Source organism: Entelurus aequoreus, linkage group LG18 (assembly GCF_033978785.1).
Source record: "Entelurus aequoreus isolate RoL-2023_Sb linkage group LG18, RoL_Eaeq_v1.1, whole genome shotgun sequence".
Taxonomy (NCBI): Eukaryota; Metazoa; Chordata; class Actinopteri; order Syngnathiformes; family Syngnathidae; genus Entelurus; species Entelurus aequoreus.
The window spans coordinates 28,083,244-28,102,033 of record NC_084748.1 but is presented as its reverse complement, the minus strand read 5'-3'; the positions used below and the strand labels follow the sequence as shown (position 1 = coordinate 28,102,033).

The 18,790-nt window shown below is 40.7% G+C and overlaps 1 protein-coding gene across 1 annotated transcript in view; it reads left to right on the top strand.

The window, feature by feature from the left end:
• Nucleotides 1-18,790, top strand: part of LOC133633419 (uncharacterized) — a 51,398-nt gene that overhangs the window by 25,068 nt on the left and 7,540 nt on the right. The window contains exons 7-10 of the mRNA XM_062025944.1: nucleotides 7,079-7,188; nucleotides 7,267-8,002; nucleotides 10,269-10,629; nucleotides 14,533-14,774. Coding sequence (XP_061881928.1) covers nucleotides 7,079-7,188; nucleotides 7,267-8,002; nucleotides 10,269-10,629; nucleotides 14,533-14,774 — 1,449 coding nt within the window. The remainder of the gene's footprint in view (nucleotides 1-7,078; nucleotides 7,189-7,266; nucleotides 8,003-10,268; nucleotides 10,630-14,532; nucleotides 14,775-18,790) is intronic.

Genomic DNA, 18,790 nt, shown 5'->3' with positions numbered 1-18,790 from the left:
TACACGGTGTGGACAGTGCACTGCTTCCCACTCCTGAGGCGGCGACTGTGGTCAAGAATCGCTTTGAAGCCGTCCGCAAGTAGTTTTCCATGTCTTCTCCAAACTACTCCCATGTCCGAGTTTTTGCCTCTGCAACCGCCAAAGCCGCACACCTTTTGGCCTGTCGGTACATGTAAAGATTGAAAATAATGGGACCTAAAATTGAGCCTTGGGGAACCCCACACGTTATTTGATGTCAAAAGATACCATCTGAACTGTACCGACTGACTGAAACGACCGTAGCTGAGTTACACGTAGCAGTGGCGGTGCAGTGCAGTTTCTTTCATTCGGTACTGTGTGTACTTTTCTAACATTTACATTGCATGAGGCACGTAAATAAACTTCCCCATTGTGTACCACTTTTCAGCATACTTCCATTGGGGTACCAGTTTACAGTACGGCTGATGGAAACACAAGCCTGAATATGATTTACTAATGTTGTGTGTTGCGTATCAGAAACTCAAAACACAGATTTTGAGTTGGAGACACTTGTAATTTCATGCATTTTACCGTCACTACGGTTCGGTACTGCTTTGATTTGCAAATTATATACCACCAGCTCAGTGGCCTTGTGATTAGAGTGTACGCCCCGAGACTGGGAGGTCGTGAGTTCAAACCCCGGCCGAGTCATACCAAAGACTACAATAAATGGGACCCAATGCCTCCCTGCTTTGCACTCAGCATCAAGGGTTGGAATTGGGGGTTAAATCACCAATTGATTCCTGAGCGCGAAGCCCCCTGCTGCTCACTGCTCCCCTCACCTACCAGGGGGTGAACATGGGGATGGGTCAAATGCAGAGGTCAAATTTCACCACACCCAGTGTGTGTGTGACAGTCTGGGTGACAATCATTGGGACTTTAACTTTGTTCTGTCAACAATTTGACTGGTGTACAGCTGGAAACCCAAGCTTGATTTGAATCTACTCAACTGTTTTGTGGAAACATAGTTTTGACTCTAAAGGAATGGCGGCGCATGGCTATGGCTATGCTGCGGCTATGCTAACGCTCTTGGGAGTGTATAGCGATTTGGCAAAAAACACCCGTCATTTCTGTCAATTTCATGGCTGGCTCAAAGCGTGAACACTCTGTGATCACATACGACCGACAGACAATTCTGGGTGTGGATGGATCGGGTCGTTATAGACTGAAAGATGCATGTATGGTGGACCTCCTCGCTAGCCTCGTAATACTTCGCGGACTACATCGAGCGGCCTTTGTAGCAGCGGAGTCAAGTGCTAGCGGTGACCGCCAATGGAGACAACGTAAGCTGTGCGAGCCGAAGCAGAAGCGGGGTTGCCGAGCGGGGCTAACAACAAAGAGAAAAGCTAACCAAAGAAGCGTGGAGTCTCCGGGTAAGAAGCCATTTAAACTAGAACTAGCCGGCGTCAGGCTGGATAATCCCTGCACACATAGCAATTCTCTTAGAATAAAACACAACTCAAATAATGTTTTTTCTTTTGTGACCGTGTCAGAGGCAGACATACATTGTACTGAGGTAGCTAACTATGATGCGTTCAGTTTATCGCAACATCAAGCAAACAATCTGAATATCCCCGTCGTATCAATTCCTAGATATGGTCGAAACTATTTAAAGTGCAATATGCATAATAAACGCAACGTTATTAATATTGCTACTTCGGTTAATTTCAACAAACAATCCTCAAAACAGCCCACTGCCTATAATATGGGCTTTTTAAACATAAGATCATTATCTTCCAAAACGTTATTAGTTAATAAAGTCATTAGAGACAACAAACTTGACGTCGTTGGTCTCGCCGAGACCTGGCTCAAACCAGACGATTTTTTTGCGCTAAATGAGGCATCTCCTCCTAACTATACCAATACACATGTTGCCTGACCTCTTAAAAGGGGAGGGGGTGTCGCACTAATATACAATGAAAACTATAATCTTACACCTAACCTAAATAATAAATATAACTCGTTTGAGGTGCTCACTTTGAGGTTTGTCACACCGCTGCCTCTCCACCTGGCTGTTATCTACCGCCCCCCTGGGCCCTATTCGGACTTCATCAGTGAATTCTCAGAGTTTGTTGCTGATCTAGTGACGCACGCCGACAATATAATCATAATGGGGGACTTTAATATCCATATGAATACCCCATCGGACCTTCCATGCGTGGCGCTCCAGACTATAATTGATAGCTGTGGTCTTACACAAATAATAAATGAACCCACGCACCGCAACGGTAATACGATTGATCTGGTGCTTGTCAGGGGTGTCACCACCTCTAAAGTTACGATACTCCCGTACACTAAAGTAATGTCCGATCATTACCTTATAAAATTCGAAGTTCTGACTCATTGTCAACAAACTAATAATAATAATAATAACTGCTATAGCAGCCGCAACATTAATGCTGCCACAACGACGACTCTTACTGACCTACTGCCTTCGGTAATGGCACCATTCCCAAATTATGTGGGCTCTATTGATAATCTCACTAACAACTTTAATGACGCCCTGCGCGACACCATTGATAGTGTAGCACCGCTAAAGCTAAAAAGGGCCCCTAAAAGGCGTACCCCATGGTTTACAGAAGAAACTAAAGCCCAGAAATTATCATGTCGAAAACTGGAACGCAAATGGCGTGCGACTAAACTTGAGGTTTTCCATCAAGCATGGTGTTATAGTTTAATAACTTATAAACGCATGCTTACCTCAGCTAAAGCTAAATATTACTCAAATCTCATCCACCTCAACAAAAATGATCCTAAATTTCTGTTTAGTACAGTAGCATCGCTAACCCAACAAGGGACTCCTCCCAGTAGCTCCACCCACACAGCAGATGACTTTATGAATTTCTTTAATAAGAAAATTGAAGTCATTAGAAAATAGATTAAAGACAATGCATCTCAGCTACAACTGGGTTCTATTAACACAGATACGACTGTATATACGACGGACACTGCCCTCCAAAATAGTTTCTCTCTCTTTGATGAAATAACATTGGAGGAATTGTCAAAATGTGTAAATGGGACAAAACAAACAACATGTTTACTTGACCCAATTCCTGGGAAACTTATCAAGGAGCTTTTTGTATTATTAGGTCCATCAGTGTTAAATATTATAAACTTATCACTTTCCTCTGGCACTGTTCCCCTAGCATTCAAAAAAGCGGTTATTCATCCTCTACTCAAAAGACCTAACCTCGATCCTGATCTCCTGGTAAACTACCGGCCGGTGTCCCACCTTCCGTTTATCTCGAAAATCCTCGAAAAAATTGTAGCACAGCAGCTAAATGAACACTTAGCGTCTAACAATCTCTGTGAACCTTTTCAGTCCGGTTTCAGGGCAAATCACTCTACGGAGACAGCCCTCGCAAAAATGACTAATGATCTATTGCTAACGATGGATTCTGATGCGTCATCTATGTTGCTGCTTCTTGATCTTAGCGACGCTTTCGATACTGTTGATCGTAATATTTTATTAGAGCGTATCAAAACGCGTATTGGGATGACAGACTTAGCCTTGTCTTGGTTTAACTCTTATCTTACTGACAGGATGCAGTGTGTCTCCCATAACAATGTGACCTCGGACTATGTTAAGGTAACGTGCGGAGTTCCCCAGGGTTCGGTTCTTGGCACTGCACTCTTTAGTATTTACATGCTGCCGCTAGGTGACATCATACGCAAATACGGTGTTTGCTTTCACTGTTATGCTGATGACACCCAACTCTACATGCCCCTAAAGCTGACCAACACGCCGGATTGTAGTCAGCTGGAGGCGTGTCTTAATGAAATTAAACAATGGATGTCCGCTAACTTTTTGCAACTCAAAGCTAAGAAAACGGAAATGCTGATTATCGGTCCTGCTCAGCACTGACATCTATTTAATAATACCACCTTAACATTTGACAACCAAACAATTAAACAAGGCGACTCTGTAAAGAATCTGGGTATTATCTTCGACCCAACTCTCTCGTTTGAGTCACACATTAAGAGTGTTACTAAAACGGCCTTCTTTCATCTCCGTAATATCGCTAAAATTCGTTCCATTTTGTCCACAAGCGATGCTGAGATCATTATCCATGCGTTCGTTACATCTCGTCTCGATTACTGTAACATTTTATTTTCGGGTCTCCCTATGTCTAGCATTAAAAGATTACAGATGGTACAAAATGCGGCTGTTAGACTTTTGACAAAAACGAGAAAGTTTGATCATATTACGCCTATACTGGCTCACTTGCACTGGCTTCCTGTGCACCTAAGATGCGACTTTAAGGTTTTACTACTTACGTATAAAATACTACACGGTCAAGCTCCTGCCTATCTTGACGATTGTATTGTACCATATGTCCCGGCAAGAAATCTGCGTTCAAAGAACTCCGGCTTATTAGTGATTCCCAGAGCCCAAAAAAAGTCTGCGGGCTATAGAGCGTTTTCTATTCGGGCTCCAATACTATGGAATGCCCTCCCGGTAAAAGTTAGAGATGCTACCTCAGTAGAAGCATTTAAGTCTCATCTTAAAACTCATTTGTATACTCTAGCCTTTAAATAGACTCCCTTTTTAGACCAGTTGATCTGCCGTTTTTCTTTTCTTTTCTACTCTGCTCCCAACCCGGGGTGGACCGCTAGCCTGTCCATCAGATGTGGACATCTCTACGCTGCTGACCCGTCTCCACTCGGGATGGTTCCTGCTGGCCCCACTATGGACTGGACTTTCGCTGATGTGTTGGACTTTCACAATATTACAGTATGTCAGACCCACTCGACATCCATTGCTTTCGGTCTCCCCTGGGGGTGGGGGGGTTACCCACATATGCGGTCCTCTCCAAGGTTTCTCATAGTCATTCACATCGACATCCCACTGGGGTGAGTTTTCCTTGCCCGTATGTGGGCTCTGTACCGAGGATGTCGTTGTGGCTTGTACAGCCCTTTGAGACACTTGTGATTTAGGGCTATATAAATAAACATTGATTGATTGATTATGCATTTCCTGAGCAAAAGTTCTGAAAAAGCAGCTTCCAGTTTTGCAGTCATGTTCATTTCGATATAGTATATGTTCATACAGGGCCCCCAAAATATCCGACTTCTACCGTCCCACTTTTCAACAAACTTCTTTGCGTGTACCAGTTGCATCTCTATGCATGGTTGGAAGCACATGAGTAGGATTTACTGATACTTACCGTAATCCTGACAACCGTACCGCTTGACGGCAACATTACTAAGAGGCCACCTGTGTCTGCAGTGTTCATTCGTCAACATTAAAGACGGTCTATACTACCACTTACAACAGTCTTGAGACCCCTCTAATAAAGCTATTCTCATATGTCACCATGACAACCCCTTCAAAGCCTGGCAGACCCTTCACCGTTAACACCCCACTTCCACGCAATAGCTCCCCTATGACTTCTCAGTATAGGCTTCTGGGAATCAATAAAGACCTTCCGAGTCAATGCTTGAATCATGTTCAATTGTCTTCCATTCAGTCAACTCGAATGTTCGCTAATATCTCAATTTTCCCCCCCCTGCCTTCTCTATAGCTTGTTTTTCCGGGAGTAGCAATTGATTTATTCTGTTTCCTGAGAAATGTGAATGTGGCTTATTGTTTATTAATCTTGTCTCACTTGGGGAGTTTTAGTAAAGAAATCAATGAGCTTGTTGAAGAAAATATATGCAATTTATTTCATATTTGGCTTACCATATATGTACATGCGTGTGCATATATACATATTTTTTTCTCCTCATTCTTTTCATAAGGGTGTTATTGGTTAGAGGAAAAATGCAGCAGCCTCACCACAAATAGAAAAGTCTGCAGTGTTACAGTTCATCCTCACCTTTTCTGCACTCCATATCCTGTTATACACACACACACTCTTGTATTTGTTACCTTCTTGAGACCTCTGAAAAATGCCTACCTCTTTAGGACCACCCTTTCTAGATATATAAAGATTTGTATTTACAACATTAATAATATATACATACTGTGCAAATATAAAATAGCTTGTTGTGAAAAATGAGTTGGAATTTCACAAGAAAAAGGTGACAATTTCAGAAGAAAAACTTAGAATTTTGGCAGTATTATAATAAGTCGTAATTTTACTCAACGCAAGTCAAAATTTTACAAGAAAAACTGAACATTTGTGCAATAATATGCTAAAAGTTGGAATTTTACTTAATACAGGCACAATTTTACAAGAAAAGCTTAACATTTTGGCAATTTTATGAAAAAAGTCGCAATTTTACTCGAAAGTCTTAATTTTATAAGAAAACTTTAAAATGTTGGCAATATTATAATAATAATCGGAATTTTACTTGGCAAAATTCTGACAAAAGTCATAATTTTACTCAAAAAATTTCACTATTTTACAAAAAAATTGACAATATTGTGCTAAAAGTCAGAATTGTATGACAAATGTCACTATTTTGCATTAAAAAGTAATAATTTTACATCAAAAAGTAATAATTTTACCAGAAAATACTGCAATATTACAGAAACAGAAAGAATATGAGAAATTGTTCCCAATTTCATTAGAAAAAAGTCAACACATTGTGAGAAAAAGACTGCTTTTAGTTAATTTGTTTTGTTTGTAATTGGTTTTTAATCTCCATTATTTACTTCAAGTTATTACAGTATGTCTCTATATACATATTTAATTTTGTCCAAAGGGGGCTCATTTCAAAATCTTACACACACTTATTACATATGTTGACCAGAGGGGGAGCACTTCAAATTTTTACACACACTTGTTATTTCATATGTTGAGCAGACTTTTCAAAGCGACACACAATTTGAAACAAATTCTTCCTTTTTGGTACCGCCCTAATTTTGATAGATTTCACCACCAGGGTTGCAAATGAGACATGGTTTTCTGTATTGGGAGCATGATTTATGTCCTAACTTGTTCACCGGTCCTCATATGGAAGGTACTTTTCCTTGTTGATGTCTCAAGAAGGGTAGAAATACAAGAACACACACACACACACACAAACACACACATTGATCCATCACTGCCTTGTTTGTTCACACTGCTGGAAGTTCATCGCAGCCTGCCTGCCTGCTGCGACTGACGCATAGGCAGAGCTTGGCTCCGCCTCCTCATCCTCTTGCGGTCTCCATGGCAACACACGGGGAGAGCAGCTTAGCAACACGGCCAGCGACCGAGCATCTCCAGTGCTGACTGCCCGGTGCCAGCAATAGTACACAACATCCCAGACTCTTCCGTAAGTGCCAGTATATTACAAACATTTGCGTCAATTTTCCTGAAATGTCATTTTTACCGGGCTCCATCTCCTCAGCGTCATGAAGTTCATGGTGGTCCTGGTGGGCGCCGGCTCCCTGGCCTTCCTCGGCGCCGTCATCTGCATCTTCGCCAGCGTGTACCCCCGCAAACGCGCCGTCTCTCTCGGCGACAACGGCACCCTCGCCTCGGAGACGCTCCCGGAGCCCAGCTCGGTGGCGCACGCCGGGCCGCTCGGTGCTTTACACGGCGCGGACTCCTACGATGGCGAGAACGGGCTCGGCGGCATCGGCTTGGGGGTCCCCGGTCTGAACGAGCTCAACCTCGGGGAGGAGAGCGGCCGAGGCTCGGGGAAAGCGTTCAGTTACAGCCGCTTGATCTGCACGCCGGTACCGCTGGGGGAGTGCACGGGTAAAGACGCGCAGCAGCCGCTGGCGGACGACCCCCTGGCCGATGACTGGACGTCTCTCAGCACAACGGCGGAGGAGCTCCGGCAGATGGTCATGCAGCAGAACGACCAGATCCTCATGGACCAGAGGACCATCCGGGAGCTGACGGGGAAACTGAGCGAGTGCGAGAGAGACCTGGAGGATGACAGGCCCGGCCCCGAGCGGAGCATCGGGGTTTGGAACGGCAACCGGAAGGTCATGGCCGGGGATGATGTGAGTTCCTCGTCGGCCTCTCAGCTGCAAACAGCCCGCGCTGTGGAGGAGCTTGCCCGGGCCATCATGGACCTGAAAGACCGCATTGAGAAGCTGGAGGTAAGCCACGACCTGTTGGTTCTACAACAACTCTACTTGCCAATATATTATTTACTGTGTAAATATTTTAAAAGTTTAGAAAAACAATTTAAATACTGTATATATTTTAAAAGTCTGGGAATTTTTTTTTAATACTGTATACCACAGTAAATAATGGGACTAGATTATTTTTTATTTTGTTGTTACATTTTGGAGTAGTTTTTTTGTACATTTTCCAGGAAATCTGTTTTACTAGGAAAAAAAAGACTAGATTAGATACGTTTATTTCAAAGGGGACAATGCAATTTCATAAAACACATGACAACACATGGTTGAAAAAGCCATAATTAGCCAGGAGGCTAGTTTTCATCTGTAGTCCCCTGGCCATGATGTAAAAAAAAAAAAAGGCAGTAAAATTACAATTTAAAAGAGAGAGAGAGAGAAAAAAAAAAGCACACAATACATATACAATATGATAAAAAAATAAAATAAAACATCACCACATAACATTTATCTTAGCATCAAAACAGGCTCATCTTTTAGTGCTGGCAGCTGTAGGCGTTTATAAGCCAAATGTTCCATTTTTTTTGTGAAGGCCTTGTATGTTGTGACCAGTTTAACCTCCTCAGGTACTGAGTTCCACACATTTGCGCTCCTTACTGACCAGGCCGACTTACTGAAAGTGCTCCTGTGCAGAGGAATATAACAGTCACCTCCCATTCCATTGCATTGTGTCAGTTATTTGCAACGAATCATAGATCGTACACATTTTTTTTTATTCATTCAAATTGCTAATTTCTGTTTGGAGCTTAAAATTAAAGTTTAATAGTCTCTATGGTGCTGGTCCAAAAAGAGGATTTTTTCAATAGTTTTGTAGTTTAGTTTATTATTTCTTCGGTCAGTGGTCAACAAAATAAACAAAACCGTTTTACATTCATAAATTGACAATTTTACAGACTGAAAGGGTTTAGGCTGAAGTTGAGCACTTATTTCGCCTATAAACAATCTCAAATACAAGATGAGCTTCATAGAAATATGAAATTTCCTTTACACAACATATTATATAATATGTATAATAATATGTTATATAATATTAAATAAGATATTAGCCTTGTGGTTAGAGTGTCCGCCCTGAGATCGTTAGGTCGTGAGTTCAAACACTGGCCGAGTCATACCAAAGACTATAAAAATGGGACCCATTACCTCCCTGCTTGGCACTCAGCATTAAGGGTTGGAATTGGGGGTTAAATCACCAAAAATGATTCCCGAGTGCTGCTCACTGCTCCCCTCACCTCCCAGGGGGTGAATAACGGGATGGGTAAAATGCAGAGGAAAAATTTCACCACACCTAGTGTGTGTGTGTGTGACTATCAGTGGTATTTTAACTTATAAATACACCTTGTACTCAACATAAACACTGTTCAAATATATACACCGTAAAGACATAGACAAACAGTTGTGAAATATCCCTGTAAATGTGTTGGATAAACATTTGTATTAATAATATACCATATACAAACACTTATTCTTCCATTGTTATTTAATAGTATTGACTACTGGTGTTGATTCAAGAGTGATATATTGTTCTAAGACGTTCGTTTTAAAGGTTTTTTTTGCATTTTGGCCCTCATCAGGCTGAACACCAAACAAAAATATTAGAAATATCAATGCAAACAATATCAAATTCTTTTGAACATTATATTCTTTAAAAAGGGCACTTTTTATGCATTGGATTACTCTCTGTCCAGTGTGTGCCGATATTAGGTGTATTACATTAAAAATGCTCATGACTAAATACTGAATATGACAGATAGTTGAGTCATTGCTTCCTGTAGCCCTTGAAAAAAATCACTGTGACCAAAATCGTGACACAAGTCAAGAGAAATTGGCTGCCACCCACACCCTTCACCCTTACTGTGACAGCATCATCTCTCCTCCCTGGCTCTCTCTGCAGGAAAGAAGGGCATAAATAAAAGATGAAGCTGGCCAGGTTGAGAGGAGAAGAGATAGGTCAACTTCTCACAGTCTTACGTGTGGGCTGAGACCTTATGAATACAAAAAAACACTTCCATGGTTTTCCTTCTTGCAGTCAATCCTTGTCTCAGCAACTCTGTAAATGTTACTCATCTCCTCCTCCTGTTAATGCGTTATGTTCAAAGAAGCTTTGCTAATCAATAAGCCAATGCTATTGATCTGCGTTCCCTTTCCTAGTGACTTTGCAAATCCTCACATTTTGTAGAAAGTGTCCTAATACTTTGTTTCCTCTCATATATTTCTCTTCTTCCAGGCAGAGATTGGCCCAGCAGCCTTGAACCTCACTGACACGACCCCAGGAACGAGCAGCGGACAGGCAGCCAAGCCTCCCACACCTCCCACCGCAGGCGCCATCTCCTTTGCGCCCGCACCTGCAGCAGCAGCACCGCCAGGCTCCGGGGCTCGCCGCCCCGCCCCCAAACCTTCCACCAAGGGGCCCCTTGGCCGTGGGAAGGGCCCATGGAGGGTGGAGGACCTGGAGGGCGAGCTGGAGAGGAAGATTAAAATGCTAGAGAAGGAGCGGCAGGCCATGAGGAAGGAGACGCAGGGTCAGTACGAGAAGATCAACCAGGGCATCGACACGGCCAACCACCGTGTTACCGAGCTGGAGCACAGTGAGTGATTAAATAGCCGACAAATAATTATAGTGTGTAATTAGTAGGGATGTAACGATAAACGGTAATAATGATAACTAGAGATGTCCGATAATGGCTTTTTTGCCGATATCCGATATTCCGATATTGTCCAACTCTTAATTACCGATTCCGATATCAACCGATACCGATATATACAGTCGTGGAATTAACACATTATTATACCTAATTTTGTTGTGATGCCCCGCTGGATGCATTACACAATGTAACAAGGTTTTCCAAAATAAATCAACTCAAGTTATGGAAAAAAATGCCAACTGCCATATTTATTATTGAAGTCACAAAGTGCATAATTTTTTTTAACATGCCTCAAAACAGCAGCTTGGAATTTGGGACATGCCCTCCCTGAGAGAGCATGAGGAGGTTGAGGTGTGGGGGGGGGGGGGGGGGTAGCGGGGGGTGTATATTGTAGCGTCCCAGAAGAGTTAGTGCTGCAAGGGGTTCTGGGTATTTGTTCTGTTGTGTTTACGTTGTGTTACGGTGCGGATGTTCTCCCGAAATGTGTTTTGTCATTCTTGTTTGGTGTGGGTTTACAGTGTGGTGCATATTTGTAACAGTGTTAAAGTTGTTTATACGGTCACCCTCAGTGTGACCTGTATGGCTGTTGACCAAATATGCCTTGCATTCACTTGTGTGTGTGAAAAGCTGTAGATATTATGTGATTGGGCCGGCACGCAAAGGCAGTGCCATTAAGGTCTATTGGCGCTCTGTACTTTTCCCTACGTCCGTGTACCACTCCGTACAGCGGCGTTTTAAAAAGTCATAAATTTTACTTTTTGAAATCGATACTGATAATTTCCGATATTACATTTTAAAGCATTTATCCGCCGATATTATCGGCAGTCCGACATTATCGGACATCTCTAATGATAACCGTGGTAAAACTCCTAGTATTGGTGTTTTAAAGTTAAATATATATATATACAGTATGTCTGTCTCATTGCAGATTAGAAACTGCCTTTTCCTTAGACTGAACAAAAGAAAGTCATATGTCCACCGATGTTTAAAAACTTTACGGAGTCGATTTTACGTTTCCCCAACGATTTTTCCCTCGTGCACTAATTGACTGAAAGAGCGCACACTTGCCGGTTTGCGTTATAGATGGGAAAATGCATTTTTAAACAATATGATTAGCTTGAGCGGCTAGGAGACCCCGAGAGTAACAAGCGGTAGAAAATAGATTGATAGATGGGCTCGAAAGGACAGATAATAAAAAATAAAAATAAATTGTTTTTTGTTTTTTTTTACTTAGGACTACCCGCGGGCCAGATTTTGGACGCTGACGGGCCGTATCTGACCCGCGGGCCTTAGTTTGGGGACCACTGAACTAAGCTATTAATTGTGCACATTGAACCTACTAGCTGTGATCGATATATACTTGGAGGAATACAAGACGGAGGTGTTTTTACGATGCGTTCAAGGACCGCTGAACAGAGTAGGACACTTTAACGCCTGCCAGAAATAATAAGAGATTTTATTTGTGACGCACTTTTCATTTTGATATATCTTAAAGTGCTACTGTACAAACCAATATATAAAACAATAGAGGCTTAGCAATTAAAGCCGATAAAATACTAAGACAAACACTCATCAGTGAAGCATAAGAAACACAAAATATGCAAAATAGTGGGTTTTCTAAAAGTGTGCTTTTATTTTAGTTAGTTAAAAAAAACTTGGTAAAAAGATTTCAGTGTGGGTACAAGTACTTTTTGAGAACATTCAACAGTACCGCAATAATAATTATAACCGTGATAATTTTGGTAACGATAACAGTGATATGACATTTTAATTTCGTTACATCCATAATAACTAAGTTGTGTCAGTGTTAAAGTATAGCTAACAATTAGGATTCATTATTTAGGCTGGCTGGCATTATTATAATGAGGTTGTTCCATATTTAGGGTTTTCTTTTTGCACCAAGTCTCCGTTCAAAAATATTTTGCTAAGCTTTTGCTACCTCGGCTTAGCGTCCGTCACGTTTTAGCTTCAGAAATGTGGCTTGTTCTTTCAGGTCTTTGCTCAGGTAAACAAAGGTACATTTATTCTGTTCCTGAGTAGACCACTATCAGGGTTATCGCATTGGATGTGTAAAATATGTTGTATTGGGGCCCCTAGCTCATGGGCTTATGTAAAGTGGGTGTGAAAATATATGCGTATGTGGCAGCACAATCGAGCTTTATTGTATAAAAGGCATTATCACATACTATTAAAAACAGTGCTTGTGCATATTCAGTAAAAAGGCATCTAATAAATAAATAAATAAATAAAAGCAGCAATAAATAAATAAATGAATATATATATATATATATATATATATATATATATATTTATTTATATATATATATATATATTTATATATATATATATATATATATATATATATATATATATATATATATATATATATATATATATATATATATATATATATACTTTAAAAATGCGTCTACACATTCTATAAAAGGCATAGGTACCAGTGTTTCCATATATACGATTGGTACCTAACAGAACTACACCTAGGATTGGTTATCTGTTTAATAAAATCATTCTTGGACCCCTGAAAAAGAACCACAGAAGAAGGTTTTGTCCAAGTTTCATGTTTGCATCTCATTGTCCATAACTGTGGTGCATTCAAGGACGCATTCAAGGACCCTTCATCAAAGTTAGAAACAGAGGCATCACTTTGTTTCTATAAAGACAGGCGTAGACATGACCTCAGTGATATGCACTGATATCATTATATTAATGGTTCATTATTATGATTCATATTATCTACAGATGATAATCCTATGTGAATCAGCTAGTCTCTAATAATAATAGATTATATTTATATAGTGCTTTTCTAAACACTTAAAAGTGCTTTACAGTGAACTGAGATATTGACTCCACATTCACATGTTGCTGGTGGTAAGCTGTATTTGTGGCCACAGTTGCCCTGAGATAGACTGATGGAAGCGTGGCTCCGACCACCACCCCTATATTCATACGCCTGGGAGCAAGGTGGCTGAAGTGCCTTGCCCAAGGGCACAATGGCCGTGACCATACAGTAGATGGCGAAAGCTAGATTTGAACCCGCACTACCATCTGAGCCATGCCAGCACACTACTTTACCCTCTGACGTAAAGGAAAACTTGACATTTATACTAACACTTCAGTAAAATGATGACAGGTAATATCATTTAGTTTCATATTATGACCACTTTATATGGAATTTGTCGGCACTTTTTTCCCCCATCCATCCATCCATTTTCTACCGCTTGTCCCTTTTGGGGTCGCGGGGGGTGCTGGAGCCCATGTCAGCTGCATTCGGGCGGAAGGCGGGGTACACCCTGGACAAGTCGCCACCTCATCGCAGGGCCAACACAAATAGACAGACAACATTTACACTCACATTCACACACTAGGGCCAATTTAGTGTTGCCAATCAACCTATCCCCTTTGGAGGTGGGAGGAAGCCGGAGTACCCGGAGGGAACCCACGCAGTCACGGGGAGAACATGCAAACTCCACACAGAAAGATCCCGAGCCCGGGATTGAACTCAGGATTACTCAGGACCTTCGTATTGTGAGGCTCATGCACTAACCCCTGTTCAAAACCAAATTAGGTGGTTTGTTGAGATATGTTCTAGATATGTTCATCCCATCTTTAAAAAGTCAAACAATGAAGGTTTTTTTACACGTGTTTTAAAAAGCTGATCCATGCCTTGTTTTTTAATGCATGTAAATATATTGTGTATGTGGACCCAGAATTTGATGTGTACTACTAGAATTTCAAGAACCACAGTTTAAAAATCAATGATCTACACTTTCGCTGCAGTTTTGATGAAATCTTCCCCCCGCTTTCTCCCCCTTCTCTCTCCATAAGCACTCACAGAGCCGTCGTTCCCGGACGGCTTCGTCCTGTCTTTCCCCATGCGGACCAACTACATGTACGGCCTGGTGAGGAAGGAGATCACAGAGATGTACGCCTTCACCGCCTGTGTGTGGCTGAAGGCCAAAGAAGGAGGCATAGGAACCCCTTTCTCTTACTCGGTACCCGGGCAGCCTAACGAGCTGGTGCTGCTGCAGGGGGTCCACAACCCTGTGGAGCTGCTAATCAACGACAAGGTAACATGCTCACTTCAGCCGCCTAATGTCAAGTGAGCACCCAAATTATCCCACTTCGTGTAAGGTGTCTCACCCAGTGTTAAGTAATATCCCCAGGGGCATAGCACCAAATTCTGGGCCCCCATACACAGACTCCTGAAGGGTCTCGAACCAAACCCAACGTTTCCGCCCCACAGGCCTGGCCCTAACCAATCTGGCGCCCTAGGCAAGATTTTAGGTGGCGCCCCCCCACATCGGCAGTGAAGTGTATATACTCACAAGAAACCGAATAGCTTTGTCTTTGACCTTTTTTTTTACTTAAAGAAAGCAAATTAACAATCAGAATAGTTAACAAGATAAAAAAAAATATGGATAAATAAATGAATACAAAAAATGAATATATGAAATACAATATTTTTTACATACATAAACACAAAATAAAACGTGTCAACAAGTTGCATAAAATAAATTAAAATACAATATAAATAAGGCACTGCACAAAACAAGATATCAAACCGCTATGACTTTAACAACTTTTTTTTAAAAAAAAGGGGATCCTACAGAGTTCTCTATTTGTGATTTTTAATATTGCATTAACTAGAATGACTTACAAATGACTGTACACCAGGGAGTACTGTAATTACCTAACGTTACATTATTATTTTCCATAACAATTTAGCCCCCTCCACAATATTAACCCGACGTTAAAACAGAACTAGCTATTTATTGATTAGCAATTGCCGAATCATGTAACATTAGCTTAATGCTAAAAAGCCAGGTTACTATCACATTCTGTAACAGACAAATAATTTCATGTAGGCTAACGTTACCTACCTGCTACCTCTGTCTTTTTCTCGTTTCTCCTCCTCTTCTTTTCTATTTTTTCTTCCCTGGGCACCTGACAATTTTGGCCGTTTTGACATCTGGTGTTGATTTTTTGATGTGGTGACGTCCAAAAAGAGTCATGAATGATACGGGAAGGGAGGGGGCGCACCGTGCGGGGGGGCGTAATGGTGTAACAAATAATATTTCTATTAAATAGGCTTTACTTTGCATTTTAATCAACGTGGAATTATTTTATGTATTTAGAAATAATAGTACCAATTTTTTTAAATTATTTTTTTCTCTCCAACATTTGTGGCACTGGCGGGGCGCCCCCTGATGGACGGCGCCCTTAGCATTTGCCTATACGGCCTATGCCACGGGCCGGCCCTGCCGCCCCATACACACATTAAATGTTTACGTGCACAAAAAAAAACCTGCATGAATTTGATTGAAACCAGCTTTTCTAAACACATGTAAAAAAAAGTTAACTAGATGAGGCAATTCCTGAAGGAATTGCGTGTGAATGCTCCAATGCTGAAGTTGACCTGAAATCCTGGATTTTTTTTAGAATTGTTGAAGTAGAGCACACAATTCCCAAACAGGCTGGATATTTTGAAGTTGGAACAGTTTGAATCAAGATGAAAAATGTGGGAGTTGTGGAACTTTGAAGAATGTCCCATTGATTTCAATGGGAATTTCGGGAAAAGCTGGATTTTTTTTTGAAAATGGTAAAAAAAACTTGAATGGTCCGAATGAGTTGAAAATCGGTCGAGAAATGTTGAAGTAGTAACATGCTGAATTGAGAAATGGAATTACGGAATTTCGGGAGAACCGGGAATTTTTCCAGTTCAAAAAACAACTTTGTTTTTTGTCCTGATTAAGAAGAATGTTTTGACGGTGGAACGGTTGAAATGCGTTAAAAATTATGGAAGGAGTAGTCGCCAGAAAAAAGGGTGGGAATAGGGCTTTGGGAAAAGCAAGAATTCTGGAAAATCCTGGAATTTTTTGGAACTTGGAACAATTATATTTTAAATTTCCAGGATGGTGGAATGTGTTGAAGGTGGAATAGTTTGAATAGGTTGAAAAATGTGGAAATGGTGAACGGCTGAAAAATGGCCAATTTATTTTGAATCGGAAAAATGTCCCGGAAAACCTGGAATTCTGGAAAATCTGGAAATTTTTGGAAATTGTCAAGGGAAAGTCCGCGATTCCCGAATAGGCTGAACAGTTTGAAGTTGGAACGGTTTGAATCGGGTGAAAAATGTAGAAGGTAGAACGCGCCAAAATCTGGAGAAGAAGAAGAAGTTGAAGAAGTTTAATAAATAGATGCATTTTGGTGTAGAAAACCATATGTGTGAATGCTTTGGAGCATTCACACATATGGTTTTGTTTAAACGATATATACAGTACAGGCCAAAAGTTTGGACACACCTTCTCATTCAATGGGTTTTCTTTATTTTCATGACTATTTACATTGTAGATTGTCACTGAAGGCATCAAAACTATGAATAAACACATGTGAAGTTATGTACTTAACAAAAACAGGTGAAATAACTGAAAACATGTTTTATATTGTAGTTTCTTCAAAATAGCCACCCTTTGCTCTGATTACGGCTTTGCACACTCTTGGCATTCTTTCAATGAGCTTCATGAGGTAGTCACCTGAAAGGGTTTTCACTTCACAGGTGTCATAGTTTTGATGCCTTCAGTGACAATCTACAATGTAAATAGTCATGAAAATAAAGAAAACGCATTGAAATGAGAAGGTGTGGCCTGTACTGAATATTGGTGCCAAAAATTCAATATAAATTGGCTAGAATGATTTCAAATAGTCACATAACCTGTCATTATTCACAAAAAATATGATTATAATAAATGTGTCAAGTTGTACGTTACTTCAGAGTATAAATTAGCGATTAGCTGATTCCCATAGGATTTACCATCAGTGGATAATATGACTCCTAATAATACATCAACAATACAGTATCATCATGTCTGTCAAATTATTAATTAAAAAAAAAATATGAATCACATTTTGGAATTTGTATTCATCATAATTTCAAAATGAGGGTCTGTGTGTAAAGTGAGCTTTGATGATGTGAAGTGTTGCGCTAGGTTTTTTGCTATTTGGATGGAACTAACCATTTTGTATTTTTGATAGGGGTCGAGGTCGTCACATTTTTCATTTGATTCAAGCAACCTTATTATTGAACTTTGACAGGTTTATCAATTTTATTTTAACATTTATGTCGTCGTTTTTATAACTTACATATAACATCTTCGCTCACCCCTCCATGTCAACACCCCTGGATACCCTGATTGTCCCGCACCTTGGTTGGTAATGAATGAATGAATGATCTATATTGCCCCCGGGATGATATTTGATTTGTATTAGAACCGGCCCACTGTATTGCACGTTCCAATACTCCATCAATGTTGGCGCTAGGAATTTCCAAAATGGGATCCCAGGGAACCCATCAAGTCATAAAAATGGGGTCCCACAGTACATTTTTGGGGTCCCACTTTTTTGTAACCATTTTGAAAACCAATGATAAATGTATGCATCATCCTGTTATATCTCACATTCTATATTGTGTTTTGGAAAACAAAATGTAACTTAATTCATAAAAAGCAAATAATACAAAAGAAAACACATTTTTATGCATATGAAAATGTATTCAGTTATAAACATTCATTCACTTTCTTCTTTCCTTCATGGATCTAAACTTTACCGCTGCCGGAATTTTTTTCTATATTTTTATTGTAATATTTTCAGAATGTGTTTGTTCTATTTTTGGCCTAAGTAAGACAAAGAAAACAATCTGAAGTTGTCTTTATTTTTTAGTTTTAATGCCATGATTTTAATAGTCCGGCCCCTGAGCTAAAATGAGTTTGACACCCCTGTGTTAGTGCACGGCAATCATTTGTCCCACCTGGTGTCCCCAAAAAACACTACTTTTGTCCCGCTTCCCGCCAGGTGATTGCACTGTTTGTCTAACCCACATAGTGTTAAGTCCCCACCCCCATTTAGTTAAAGTACCACTGATAGTCTCACACACACACTAGGTGTGGTGAAATTAACCTCTGCATTTGACCCACCCCCTGGGAGCAGTGAGCAGCAGCGGTGGCCACGCTCGGGAATCATTTTGGTGATTTAACCCCCAATTCCAACCCTTGATGCTGAGTGCCAAGCAGGGAGGTAATGGGTCCCA